Source organism: Symsagittifera roscoffensis, chromosome 6, assembly GCF_963678635.1.
Source record: "Symsagittifera roscoffensis chromosome 6, txSymRosc1.1, whole genome shotgun sequence".
Taxonomy (NCBI): domain Eukaryota; kingdom Metazoa; phylum Xenacoelomorpha; order Acoela; family Convolutidae; genus Symsagittifera; species Symsagittifera roscoffensis.
Window position 1 is genome coordinate 15,188,988 of NC_087067.1, and position 14,246 is coordinate 15,203,233.

General features: G+C 34.8%; 1 protein-coding gene across 1 annotated transcript in view; it reads right to left on the reverse strand.

The window, feature by feature from the left end:
* LOC134848281 (atypical chemokine receptor 3-like) overlaps positions 1 to 7,635 on the reverse strand; it is a 44,996-nt gene extending 37,361 nt beyond the window's left edge. Inside the window, exons 1-2 of the mRNA XM_063865675.1 lie at positions 7,447 to 7,635; positions 2,790 to 2,942 (exon numbers count right to left, since the gene is read on the reverse strand). Of these exons, the coding sequence (XP_063721745.1) occupies positions 2,790 to 2,942; positions 7,447 to 7,554 (261 nt within the window). The 5' untranslated portion in view covers positions 7,555 to 7,635. The remainder of the gene's footprint in view (positions 1 to 2,789; positions 2,943 to 7,446) is intronic.
* Between the last annotated feature and the right edge of the window lie 6,611 nt (positions 7,636 to 14,246).

A 14,246-nucleotide genomic window follows, 5' to 3' on the forward strand; every position in this document is an offset into this window, starting at 1 on the left:
TTGAATGATTTCTTGATAATGACACGATTTGGAATTTTTATGATTTGGAATGAATTAAGATATTTAAACTTTTTGGAATTGAAAAAATTGGAATGTTATTAGATATTGAGTCTTCAAAATATTCAAATTTGGGAACCGTTTTCGTTATTAATACTAGAACTGGGCTTGCGAATTTTTATGGGCTTACAAAGCTAAAATATGCTTATGGGCTAATCTTTGTTCTTCATTTAGATTCAACTAGCAAGAGGACTGCAAAAGGAGTAGTGCAACACTCCCAGTAGCAACTTACACACCAGAGGTTCAGGGAAACATTACTGAGTGGAAAAACCCTTCGTATATATAACTACTCAAAAAAATCGAAAGCCCATACCAAAATAACCATAGCGCAGAACCGAATTGCCCTTTCACCCTTCGATAGTAAGCGGTTCTTACTATTCGACGGGATAGCTACATTGCCCTTTGGGCACAGGTCTACAGAAGAAAATGTGTTCTTCGAGGCAATTGCGGAAGAAAGCGAGTGGGCAAACTCACAGTTGACAAATACCCCGACTTATAGCAGCGAAAACAGCGAAAGCTGGCAATCGCCGGAATTCCTGGTCCCAGATTGGGGCTTTCTTCAAGAAAGCTATACGGAGGAAGAGCTTCAAGAAGAAAGCGCAGCTAGCAGTTCAAGAGACCCTCCGCCTATCAATAATCCATTCATTCTAACAGAAGCGTCTGTTCGTTCTAGTCAGAAAAAAAGAGAGAACTTGATAAAATTGATCAATAAAATTTTTCTCTTAAAAATGTCGGCTAAATTGCCTTGTTACTTGGAATTACGGCTGTACATTTGTAAATATAAAACATTCAACAAACATTGTCTTAAGTTAAATAGACCGGGGCAAAAGAGACTGGTAATTGCAACTTACCCTTGAAGCAGGAGCGAAGGATTGCGTATTTAGTTTCCCAAAGTAAGCTAATAGTAAGGCTAAAAGAATCAAAATCGTGCAAGTCGAAAATAAGGGAGACTTGGAAATAAGTTTGAAAATAAAATAAGAAAGAGAAACGAACAATAATTACCAAAAATTTTTAAAAGGAAATATGAATGGTATTTTATGTAAACTCATATTTATATGAACAAAAAGGACTAGCTTTTAGATAAAAATAAGCGAAAAAACCGCAGCCGGATATACCCATACTTATTTAGTGGTGGGAAAGTTTGGAAGGGATTAAATTTAACCACCGCGCGGAAATAAATACCAAAGTGTTTTGTCTGTCGGGTGTCCTAAGAGAGGGGTCTTTTTATTTCGGGCAGGGTACTTTGGGGTCTTTAAAAAAGATGGGTATTTTTGGACCCTACTTTTTGGTAGGACCCCAAAGACCCCTACCGTCGAAAAGACCCCCCCCCCCCCTAAGGACACACGGCGGATTACAATACTACTGAGGCAAGATTTTCAGAAATTGTTCAAGATTTGAGCGGTTTTTTTAGATAAACCGTTCAAAAACCGCTCAAACCGCTCATTTTGAAGCAAGATTTTGAGCGTAATTGTCTAAAAAAACCGCTCAAACCGCTCAAATCTTGCCATTAGGTGAAAAATCTCGACTCGGGCATCAATCAAGAATGCCCCGAAGAAGCCCCTAATATATTGACCAGGTTGCTGCTTTCTTGAACCCCACCCTCAAGAACACAGGCACAGCTGAGCGAGGATTCATATCGTGGAACCTGTTGCAAAGACTCCCCGACGGACGGATTCGACCTTCGACTCCTACCGATCCATTAGCGACGAGGAAATCCCAATCAACGAAGCGGCAGTGAAAGAGCTGGAGTCAAATAAACTGAAGTCTTTCAAGACTATCAGTACAGACCACACCGAGTTCTGGAAGGGAGCAGCGTCGGAGTACCCCCACCTCGCCCGTGTAGCCCCAAGCGAGCATGACTTCAGCAGGGCTCGGCAAAACCGGACAGCCAAGCGTGCCTTCTTTTTTTGCGACAAAAGCCTGGCAAATTGAACTGCTATGAGCGGCTGCAGCCAATGGACTTATTAAATTTAGATTTTTATAATTTCACATTTGAACTTCAATTTATTTTTGTTTGTAAATTTTTGTTTTCACTAAAAGCGGACCCGGGCGTTAAATTTTTGTTCTCCAAACGGACCGGGCTGGGCCCGGGCCTGAAGCAACCCTGCCGAGCCTGGCTTGGGTCTCAAATTCAGGCCCGGTTCCCACTCTGGGTGGGGTTTGGTGTGTTTGGGGCATTGTTGCAAATTAGTGATGTGTTGTGTCCTATTATTAGGGAGTGTGAATTTTCATTTATGTTCTGATTTGTTTTATGGGAAGTTTAAGCTAAGAAAAACTTCAATAAAAATGTTTAATCAAATATAACAACAAAAAATGAATAACAATTTGAATTGTTCCGACAGACTTAAGCTTTTGTCCATTTACGTTTTTGCAAGCGCTTTTATTTGTATTTTCAGAAGGTTTCTTTTAATTTTCTTTGAGTAGTGCTTAATATAGTGACAAGGACAACCGTAATTTTGAAATGAATATAAAAAAAAACAGCATAACTGAGAATAACTGAAAAAAGTATAAATTTTGTGGACAGTTTAAAATTCTGTCAAGATATTCAAACTTTGGTAATCTTTTCGGATTTTTTCTGTTCTACAATCCAATTACTATACATTCAATTTTAATTGATTTTCTGATTAACAACAATCTTTTCGCTGAAATTAATTTCGACCATGGAGATTCGAGCATTATGGACCATTTTTCGAAACAACAACGTTTTTTGCCCTATATCTTAAAAGACCCACCTCTGCGACTATGGCAACTATTCCGGCTCCGAACATGTCGACGAGACAGTTGAGTGCCAGAGGGTAGTACTCCAGTTTGCGAAAGTGGGAAGAGATGGCGAAGATAGCCACTATGTACCCATTCAGCCCCATGCTCAGTGCCCCAGTCACGAACTGTGAAATTAAAAAGAAATTTATAAGTATATACCCCTCTTGCATAGGGGGGACTTCGTAAAAAAACAATATTACCATGCGCTTAACCAACCCGGAAGACATGAGGTTTTATCGATTTATGCAAATGCTGAAATACTCGCAAATACTGGGTGGGAAGTGAATAATCTTTTTTGGAAGTTAATTAAGAACAATCATGGTTTAGTTAAACACTGTTTAAAGACTTAGTGTTTAAAGGTTTCCAATTACATAAGCTTGTTTTGCCTTAGAATGAAATTTTTACATAGTCGAAACTCATAAAAACTTGAAATTTGTTTTTCAGACCCAAACGCACCGTTCTGGGCATTATTAAAATGTACATGTTCGTCTTGTCATGTACAATTAAGGTGGTATAATCATTTTAAGACGATTATTGGTCCGACTTTCGGTACGAAAGTAACGGAATATTTGTGCTCGGGGTGGGTTTTTTTTCTTCAGACAAATTTCGACTTTTTAACTAGCCGTTTTTGACGCAATTTTTTCATATCATTCAAACGCTATTGTTGTCCTGAGCTTGAATTTGAAAAAATATTTTACCTGTGATCCTTTTTCGTAAAGTTACGGGGGTTTAAAGATTGCCATTTTGGCCAATTTGGGACAATTAACGTGCGATATATTTCGCGCTATTAACGCGTAAGCTGAGAGTTAATCCGTCTTAGAAATCGTTCCAAATTGGTTGAAAGAAGCTTATTTGCCATAATTGATTTGTTACAAGGAGCGAAATCTATATTTTTGTACTTTATATGGCGTGTGGGGGGATGATTTTCATGAAAAAAGTCAAATTTTAGAAAAAAAAATTTCATTTTGTTATATTTCATTTAATTTCTTAAATGTTATTACTGCTCCACAAACATTAAAAGGCGGTCGGAACATTAAGGGCTTCGCCCTGATACGAGCAGTCTTGTTATTGTTTTATTATCATTTATCTAAGGGCATATAGTTGTGGATGGCCATGATTTTTTTTACTTTTTGCTTAGAATGAAGTTACACAAAAACAAAAAGTGTATATGATCACAGAACTGATCAAACTGATTATTGTAAGTTATTTGAAAAACAATGACTCAAAAAGTAAATTACAATTTTGAATTGAATTTATTATGTTACTGTGACATTAATAACGCAACTTGCGGTGGGACAAAAAGTATTTACTCAGCCAAAAGTTAATTCAAGCCTGTAAACAATATTTTTTGTAAATTGCAAGTTATCTTCCAAAATCCACTATTTTCTGATCGTCTAATTTGCTTTGTGTCAAACTTCTTAAGCCCCGATGGTTATAATCATTATTGTATTTATGATGATAAACATGATCATCATGATTATATTTTTTATTAATAAAACTGTTCTGAATTTTTCTTAACTTTCATGATAAAACTACGAATTCTTAAAGCCGCAAAGTTTGGACACAGAACTGCAAAAACCTGGAAAAATTGTGTAGTTAAGTAGTGATTTGAATTTCGTTTAAACTGTCTTTGGAATCCGCATAATCTGAAAAAATTCTGCAGTCGGAAATTTGACGTAATGAAAAACATGTTAGAGCTCTATGTGTTTAATTTAAAATTTAGCTAACGAGGAAAAAAATCAATCTAATTAGAATGCGGATTGAGAAGACAAATGCTAAGACATGCTTGGTTTTGGATTTCGCAGACAAATATGTTTTTGAGGAGTGAGCTGAAGCTAAATGTCGCTGGACTCCACTGTTTGTCAGCGGATTCCATAATCATTTTGTTCTAGTTGTAGCTGAATTCCATGATTTGTCAGAGGATTCTGCAGCCTATTCGTTTTTTTTTCTGTCTCTGAAATCTAAACGCACATTTTCAAATATTTGAATATTTATCGGGCCTATTTTTTATCACCTGATTTTTCTAGAATATTTAGTGAACATGTCACTTCTAGTTTCAAAAACTGCGATTACCTAATTTCTTTTTTTATGACAACTTTTATATTAACTTGTCTTAAAATTGATTTTGAAAAATTGAACTTGGTGTCTTATTGTCTAAATGTTTTTAAATTTCTGAGTGAGGTGATGTTCGACAGCATTAAAACACATTCTGATTACCTAAACAACATCTTGCAGCACATGAGAAGCAAAAATTATTCAAATGCAGATTTTCCCGAATTTTCGTGTAGACTTTTGCGGTTTTAGATCAAAAATATTGCGAATTTCTGGTATCCCATATAATTATTTTCAAAATTTTTAGACTGAATTTAGAATGTCCACGTTTTTGCGACAAATGGTGATGTTTTTGTGAATCGCGTCAATGTTTTTGTGACCCACGGCTATATTTTGTGACCCAATGCGATGTTTTTGTGACCCATAGCGATGTTTTTCTCATTCAAGGCGATGTTTTTGTCACTCAGGCAACAACTTTGTGACACACAGCGATGTTTTTGTGGCCAACTGCGATATTTTTGCGACCCACGGCAATATTTTTGTGACCGGGGGCGATGTTTTTCTCATCCAGGGCGATGTTTTTGTGACTCACAGCGATGTTTTTAAGACCCACGACGAAATTTTTCTTACTCACGAAGATGTTTTGGTGACCCTTGGCGATGTTTTTGTGACCCACAGCGAGACTTTTGTGACCCATGGCCCTGTTTTTTTGATGCACGGTGATTTTTTTCAACCACGGCGATGTTTTTGTCACACGGGCGATGTTTTTGTGGCCCACAGCGACGTTTTTGGGACTCACGGCGAAATTTTCGTGACCTACCCGACGTTTTTATGAACCCCAGCGATGTTTTTGTGACAGACGGCGATGTTTTTGTGACCCACAGCTAGACTTTTGTGACCCATGGCGATGTCTTTGTGACCAACGGCGATATTTCCGTGATCCACAGCGATGTTTTTGTGACACACGGCGATGTTTTTGTGACCCACAGCTAGACTTTTGTGACCCATGGCGATGTCTTCGTGACCAACGGCGATATTTCCGTGATCCACAGCGATGTTTTTGTGACACACGGCGATGTTTTTGTGACCCAGGGAGATGTTTTTGTGATTCATGTCGATATTTCTCTGACGTGCGGCAATATTTTTGTGACTCGCTCGACGTTTTTATGAACCGCGGCGATGTTTTTGTGACACACGGAGATGTTTTTGTGACCCACAGCTAGACTTTTGTGACCCATGGCGATGTTTTTATGACCCGCAGCTATGTTTTTGTGACACACGGTGATGTTTTTGTGACCCACGACGATGTTTTTGTAACCCATTGCTGTTTTTTTTTGTGACTGAGAGCGATGTTTTTGTGACCCACGGTGATGTTTTTGGGACCCAAGGAGATGTTTTTTGTGACCCACGGCGCGACGTTTGCGAATCGCGGCCCGATTTTTTGTTCCCACTTTGCGGACTCAAACTCTCGGCATTTTATGCACGGTTCTATAACGAAAATCAAGACAAGAACATTGTTGATCAAACAATGTGCGGCAGTGAATATCGGGTTGCGACGGTCGCGACTCTTCACCTTGGTCGCGAAGATATTTTTGGCCTCGTAGTCTGAAAATGTCTCCGCCTAGTAGTCTGGTGTCTCCGCCTTGGTAATGAAAGTCGCAAAGGATCACTTCGGTCGCGAACGTCTGGAAATGGCAGAACTTGATTGCTCTGGTCGCGCCGCTGCATGTCATGTCGCACCGATAATGACGTTTCCAGAGTCGCGCTGTCTGTACATTGTTGGCGAAAGTAAAGAAGGATCTCTCCTGACACGAAAAACTGGAAACTACCCGTTTTTGTTCTCAAAGTCTGGACATGTCAAAACTTGTTGCGACGGTCGCGCCTCTTCACTTTGGTCGCGAAAATATTTTTGGCGTCGCAGTCTGAAAATGTCTCCGCTTTGGTAATGAAAGTCGCAAAGTCGGATCACTTCGGTCGCGAACGTCTGGAAATGACAGAACTTGATTGCCCTGGTCGCGCCGCTGCATGTCTTGTCGCACCGATGATGACGTTTCCAGAGTTGCGCTGTCTGTACATTGCTGGCGAAAGTAAAGAAAGATCTCTCCTGTCACGAAAAACTCGAAATTACCCGTTTTTGTTCACAAAATCTGGACATGTCAAAACTTGTTCGTGATAGTCTGGACAAATGCGCGAAACTTCGTCCCGGATGTTTTGCAGAAAATTGCAATTATATTTCGATAAAGATGAAAAAAAAACATTTTGTGTTCAGACTGAGAAATTTAACACATCTCATTTAACCAATTTTTATTTTGGCATTATGTCAGTTACTTCAGCTAAGAACTGAGCCAAGGACAACCTGAAATATTCTGACCTTGTAGGTTAAACTCAACAATTCTGTCGTTTTCACATCGCTGAACAAAATTTTTAAAAATTTTTTGAAAACTTGAAAAAATTTTTACGTAAATTCTGTGTGGAAAGTTTCTGATCATAAATATTTTCTGCGTCTAAAATTTCTGTCAGGTTTAGACGGTTTTGATTAGGGTCATTAAACTGCAAAAATATATATTGTGGACTAACAGTGACGACCAGTATTGCCAGTTTCAGTTTCCATTCTGAGAGTTCGTAGTCCAAATATCCCTGGGAAAATCGATTCATGTATGGAGTGGTGGTAGCCCATATGTACATTCCATCTGCTGCGCATAAAACATCACATTCAATTGCTTTTTAAGTTCGAGTTAAACTCTCTTTTCCACTTCCCTTTTTAATTTTTTTATTTTGTTATAAAATTTAATTTAAAACAAATTTTAATGTTATAAACTTTTAGCCGGCCCTCAAAGTATTCTAAAAGCGCCTTTGGCGCCAATTTACGGAAAATTCGAGAAAGAAGCGAGCAAAAACTAAATTGTTTAAAACAAGACCTGAAAAAGTTTACAAAATTGACTTTGTGCCTGTGCTGATGATTGACTTTTTGATGATTGACTTTTTGGCCTGTTGCTGCAGAAACTTTCCCGCGGGTTCTTAAAGCAATCCGCCCTCACCTTCGGTAAAACTTTCGATAAAAACCTAGATCAGCCTTTGCGCTCGGGCTATGCTATGCGATCAGCCTATGAGTATTTAAAAAAACCAGTTTATTTATAATCCTTTTTGTGAAAATAGGCAAGTATAAAAATGATTTCATTGGCATCTGGCTTAAGTGGCGATTTAACTGGATTTCGAAATTTAAAAAAAAATACAATTAAAAAAATACAAAAATACAACATTTCCTACTGGTTAAACCTAGTAAAACTGATGAAAGTAATTCTAGTTTTGTAATGCATTATGAAAATAAATTAGCTATTTTCAAATCTTTTTGAAACTAATTGTTTAACAGTTTGCCATTTACGCTAAAAATTAAAAAAAGTTTGAGTTTATGCGAAATTTTTCATGTAAAATTCGACAAATTTCAACGTCAAAAAATAGTTGCAGGGCTACACATTTAATTATTATGATTGCTTCAAGGGTTGTCAGGGTATTTCAAAAAATCAAATGATAGGAAAAATTCCCTCCAAAAACGTTTGACGAGGAGTGAATTTTCTCGGGAACGAAAACACTGTGCAGATTTTATACGCACTTAAGCGTTTTCAAAAGTCGGAGCAGGAGAAGCAAAAAAATCGCAACAAAAAATTGTAGATATTTTGAAGAGCAGTCGGATACAAGCACTAATGTTTATTGAATACAAAAAGTAGTAATTCGAAATGGTTTTTAGAAAAAAAACTTTCCTGTAGTCGTTGATGCAGCTTGATCTCGAATTGAAGTGGTGTCGTTGCGAGTAGTGTTGTCAATAAAATCCATATCGGACCACTTTCAATCTAAAACTGTGCAATTATCAGAAAAGTTGAGTTAACTTAGGACAATTGGTTGACAAGAGAAATGATCGACATAGGAACCTTTCGGCTATTTTTAAAGAACTGCTAATGCAACCTTCTTTAAAATTTTATGCAAGATTTAGTTATTTTTCACTGCTTGGTGTCTTTTTATAATATATAACTTCCGCATAAAAAAATTCCCTTAAACTGACTCCACATTGAGATTAAATACAATACTCGATTTTGAAAAAAAACCTTGAAAATGACTAAATTATCATTTTTGACAACTTTCAATTTTTTGTTGCCATTTTTTATGCTCAATTTTGATCATTTTGTATTTTCAAGATTTGTACTCATTTAATCAATTTGATCATTTTGCACTGTCTTTTTGTAATCATGGAGTTTTCACTCGTTTTGGTGAAGCTTGAAGTGTACTGGTGTATGTTATAGATAGAATATTAATGATGAAAAGATAATTTTTTCAGTGCATAGAACAAATCACACTTTAAAATTTATTAAAATATAACCAGAAATTGATAAGCAGCACAATTCTTCCACAATAAACGTACTTTGTTGAAAAAAAGTTTCACTAATAATTCGCTTATAAATACATAACTCACTGAGTTATTTTAAATTACTATTTCATATACATTGACATTTGATTGGGTATGGATGCCATATCTACTGCCCATTGTTTTTGCATTTTTGTCTTCTTCAAGTTTTAATTTAAAAATAATATATTTAGTTTATTATACACATTTTACATAAGAAAAAAAACTTTTTTTTGTAGTTGTTAGTTTTTCACTCATAAAAGAGTTGAAACGGATCTAATTTCATTGCAACAGATAAAACGAGTATAGTTTTTCAGGTGCACAGACTTTCATTGCATGAGAGCAGATTGATTTTTCTTGTGGCAGTTGTTTTTTTACTGATTTTTTGCTTTTTTTTCTCTGAAAAATTGCATTTAAGCATGCCAGATTTGATTCACAATTTTTGGAAATATTTTTAGCTGAAAAGACAAACCCAGAAAGAAATGAATTCGTTTGCACCTGAAATTGCAAAACAAAGAAGCAATCATTTTGAAAACATTTTTCGGAGAGCTAAAAGTTAGCATAAACACTTTGAATCTGAGTTTTTGCTCCTCAAACTAAACAAAATTACAGATTCAAATTCGTTGATATAATTCAATAGATGGCAGATTCAGTTTCAATAATTAATTATTTTTTTTTTAATTTTTCCAATAGTATTTTTTATCTACTTTACAGCCAAAAGAAGCGTAAGATTTGAATCTTTGAACAAATTAATATATGGCAGAATAAAATATTTAGAGAAAAAATATCCCAGTAGCGTTTACATTGACTGAAATTGAAATGATTTTCTTATGCATTTTCAAGTTGAATACATGCACAAATATAAAAGTTCTCAAAGTTAGCATCTTTTGTAATATTGCCAATCAGGGATTTCACAAACAGCACAAACAGGAAGTTTTCATCAGGAAAGAAGCTGGTGCCCTCAAACTCCAATTTTTAGCAAAAAAAATACAAAAGAAAACTTTCTAAAATTTATAAAAACTTTCAACGGTCACTCTAGAGCAAATCAAATTCTCTGTGCAAAAAGCAGCCCCGGGTAGAAATACTTCCATATTGAGTTGAGGCAATGATATTTTTCTTATTAGCGCTAGGTAGATGTAAACTACGTCATTTTGTTTGTTAAAGAAGTTTTTACCAAAAAAAATTTTTTCTCCAAAATGATTTTTTCTATAGTTTTATCACTTCTTCCTTTAATATTTTATAATATTTACAGGGTAGTTGACCGGAGCTTTCTGATAAAAACACTCTTGCTCTATATTTTGATAATAATAAATTGTTTGGCTAAACTTACCGCTATATCAAAAAAGAGAAAAAGTTAGCTTTTAATCAAGTAAATCTGTAGTCTCAGCCATCAAGTCTAATTAAAAGGAAAAAAATTATGCGAGATTAGATAGATTTTAGTTTTTATTGATATCAGAATTGCAAATTTGTTTTAATACCTTACCGTTCGATCAAAAAATCACGATTAATCAATTATGCGCAACCTTTGATCACGACTTCTCGATAAGAGTTCATTCTTTTTTAGAACTTTTGCCAACTAAATTAAGAACTGAGCACCCTCGGTAAAAAATATTTCTCCTTGAAAAAAAATCTATGACTAAGAGCCAGCACAGCATATTAATGCGAACCATTTTAGTTTCATGAGTGTTCTCAAACACAGTTGCAATAAGCATCAGGTGAGCAGTTCAGTTGGTGAAGTAGAAAAAAAACTCAACATCTCAATAGGAGAGTTAGTGATTCGAGGCCCACCATGGTCCTCGCTCGTTCCGCGAGGGTGAGGCAACAATTTCAAGACTCTAAAAACATTCCAATGGTTGCTAGTGGCTCATAACCAGGTCATAGCAGCGTTGCTCCGTAAAGAGCTGTTTGGTCATTGGTCCTTTTTCTCGTCTAATTTTTTTATCTGTCGCAAAATCATGCGTAAGGCAGTCTTACGATGTTTTAAAACCTCTGTATCATTAAAAAAATGCACAAAAAATTTTGGAATACTGAAAGTTTCCTACTGACCCTAATAAAAGGATGTTTTTTTTTAAAAAAAAAGCTTTCACTGATTCAGAATAAATTTTATCTTTATGATGTTGGATACTGTTAAGTTGCTACTTGAGGGTTTACTTGGTACCGAAATACGTCTTTAACAATGCGTTGAGGATGGTAGCCTAATTTTAGAAGGATTGAAAAATTTGAATCGCTTAGTTTTTGGAAACTGTTTACATGAATAATCTGTTTACATGAATAAACTAACTATTTGCCAAATTTTTACATTCGTAAGTCCAAGGCTGTTGCCGCTTTTTAGAATTCAGATTCACCCGTTTTTATTATTTTTAATCAGAAAATAATTCAAATCAACAATTACTATGTAAATAACAGCTGACATGCCTAGATACACGACTGAACTCATTATATCAATTTAGACTGAAATTTACTCCAAATATAACAAGAAGGACCAGTTGATGGGTAAGTGGCAAGATATGGTTCGACTTAAGTACAAAAACACCGGGCCCAATCCATTATAACTCCACAAAATGTTATTCAAAAGTGTTACAATTTAGCTGGTGTGTCCAAGCAATCTTAAAATGTGACAAAAAATCAAAATTAGCAGTTATGCGATGAAGACAATTGCAATCTACAATATTTCCAAGGCTATGGATTGCGCTGGGTTCTTAAAACAGCGCGGACAGTTTTTTCCAAACATTTTGTCTTTTTTGGGTCAGTTTATTTGGTCTTTTCGAGCTATGCCAATACCTTGACTGGATCATAGTTACCAAAAAATTTTCAACAAGCTATTTTATGGAGTTTTTGGAATTTTTGACAAAAAATAGGTTATTCAGAAACCGCTCCGCTTTCAAACTTAGTGCATAGTGTCCTTAAGGCGCCATCAGAACTTTTTTGGATTAATTGGCCAAAGCTGTTTTCGTAAACTATTAGGAAATAAATTTTAAGGCCTTTTGATAAATAGAGTTGAGGGAGGGGGACAACACTCCTTCACCTCGGCACACTTTTGTCTCGAAAACAAAACAAACCTTTTTCGAGTCTTTTGATTTTCAAAATTATATACTTTTTTTAGTTTTGAAAATCTATAAGTATTATTATTGTCAGACGCGTATATTTGTGTGGAGAAAAATCATTCCCGCCCGCATCCAGTTTCAAGCGTTAATAATCGATTATATTACCATTTTAGTACCAGTCTTACTAAAATTGAGAAACAATCAATTTTAATCAACTAATAGTCGGTTATAATCTCTCATTTTAAAATCAAATTATAATTATTTATAAAACATTATAATAGATTATAATCCCTTTTGTTTGTCCATTTTGTCTTCGAAGTTTCATCTAAATTGCTTATATTTTATACTTTTTGTAGACGTTGATTCCTATGATAATTGAGAAAAATGTTTGTAAAGTTTTCCAATCAATTCAAATTTATAAGTTTTTTCATAACTTCCCCATTAGAGTTGTTTTGTGATGCATGTTTAAGCTTTTTTAACCACCAAAACATCAGAAAATTGATTTAGTTTCATGATTGATTCGGAAGATTCATTTTTAATCTACCGCAGGAACTTTTCCACGAATGTGAAAGGATCTCTCTGAAACTTTTGTTTTGTGGTGAAACTTTGTGCTCAGATGAACCAAAGTGTTCAAGAGATCTCTATTTCAGAGACTTTCTTATTGACTCAAAAATAATAACCCATAAAATATCAGTCGAATATTGTTTTGTATTTACAAAATTTTGAAAAAATAAGAGATTATAATCGATTATAATCGATTTTAAGGGTTTTTTGTAAAAAATATAATCAATTATAATCGATTATAAGAGATTATGATCTCTTGGAAAATATCACGATTATAATCAATTATCAATCTTTTAAACACCTAATTTTGGTAATTGTGGTCAATTATAATTGTCAAAAAATCATCATAATAATCCGTTATAATCGATTACTTGCGCCTAAACTTGGATGCGGGCAGCCCTAGAGTTATTTTGTTACTTATTTCGTAAAGCTATTTTGATGTCGGACTCACGCAAATAACCAATAGCGTAAAAAGTCTGTCGTGCTCTGCAACAGAATTTTTTTTAACATAGCTATTTGAACAGTAAACAACGAAAGTTTCAGGTGCATACAAACTATAAAATAAAATTGAGCTAAAATTGCGTGAAAATTATACAAATGACAAGGATAAAACTGGGTCTTTAATTTTAGCTGATTTTTCATCAAATTTTCATGTCAAAAGTGATTATGAAATTGCCTTTTCAACTTACCCACTTTGGTTTAGCGCTGATTTTTCAGTACGTTAATTGTGACAACCAATTGAATTACTCTGAAACATTCCCAAATTTTGATTCAGATCAACTACTTATTACTTCTGTTTTAATTGTCAGTATCATTTATCAAAAAGAAAAAGCAGCGGCTTTTTGAAATATGAAAATTTTTAGGAACTTTTTTAACATATCTTGTTTCGACCGGACAGATTTCTACATTGTTAAAACATGCTTCAAAATGTTTTGGGTTCTTAGTTATGACTTTGAATCAATTTTGAATAAATGTTCTCTAATGAAACTCAAAAGTTCATTCTACTACAACCAAAAACACAGAAACTTGAAAAATCAGTAAAATTCTTAAACAACCTACTTTGAAAAAAAATACACTGTAAATTGAGTGGAAGGTATTGAAGTTAGTCAAATTTTTTAATTTTTCGAAAATTTTCACTACATGGTTAATAGAAAATGAAAAAAATTAACAAAGATTTTTGTCAACAAATATTGATCAACTGTTCGTCTTTTTAAAAAAATCAATACAAAAATGATAGTAGTCGAAGGAAATAAAATGGTATGATAGAATAATGATAGTGCTTCAAGGAAATAAATTTAGGTTCTTGATTGGAATGAATAAATTTTCCGTTTTATGAGCAGAAAAATTTGGACGATGAAACAAAAAGATTGGAC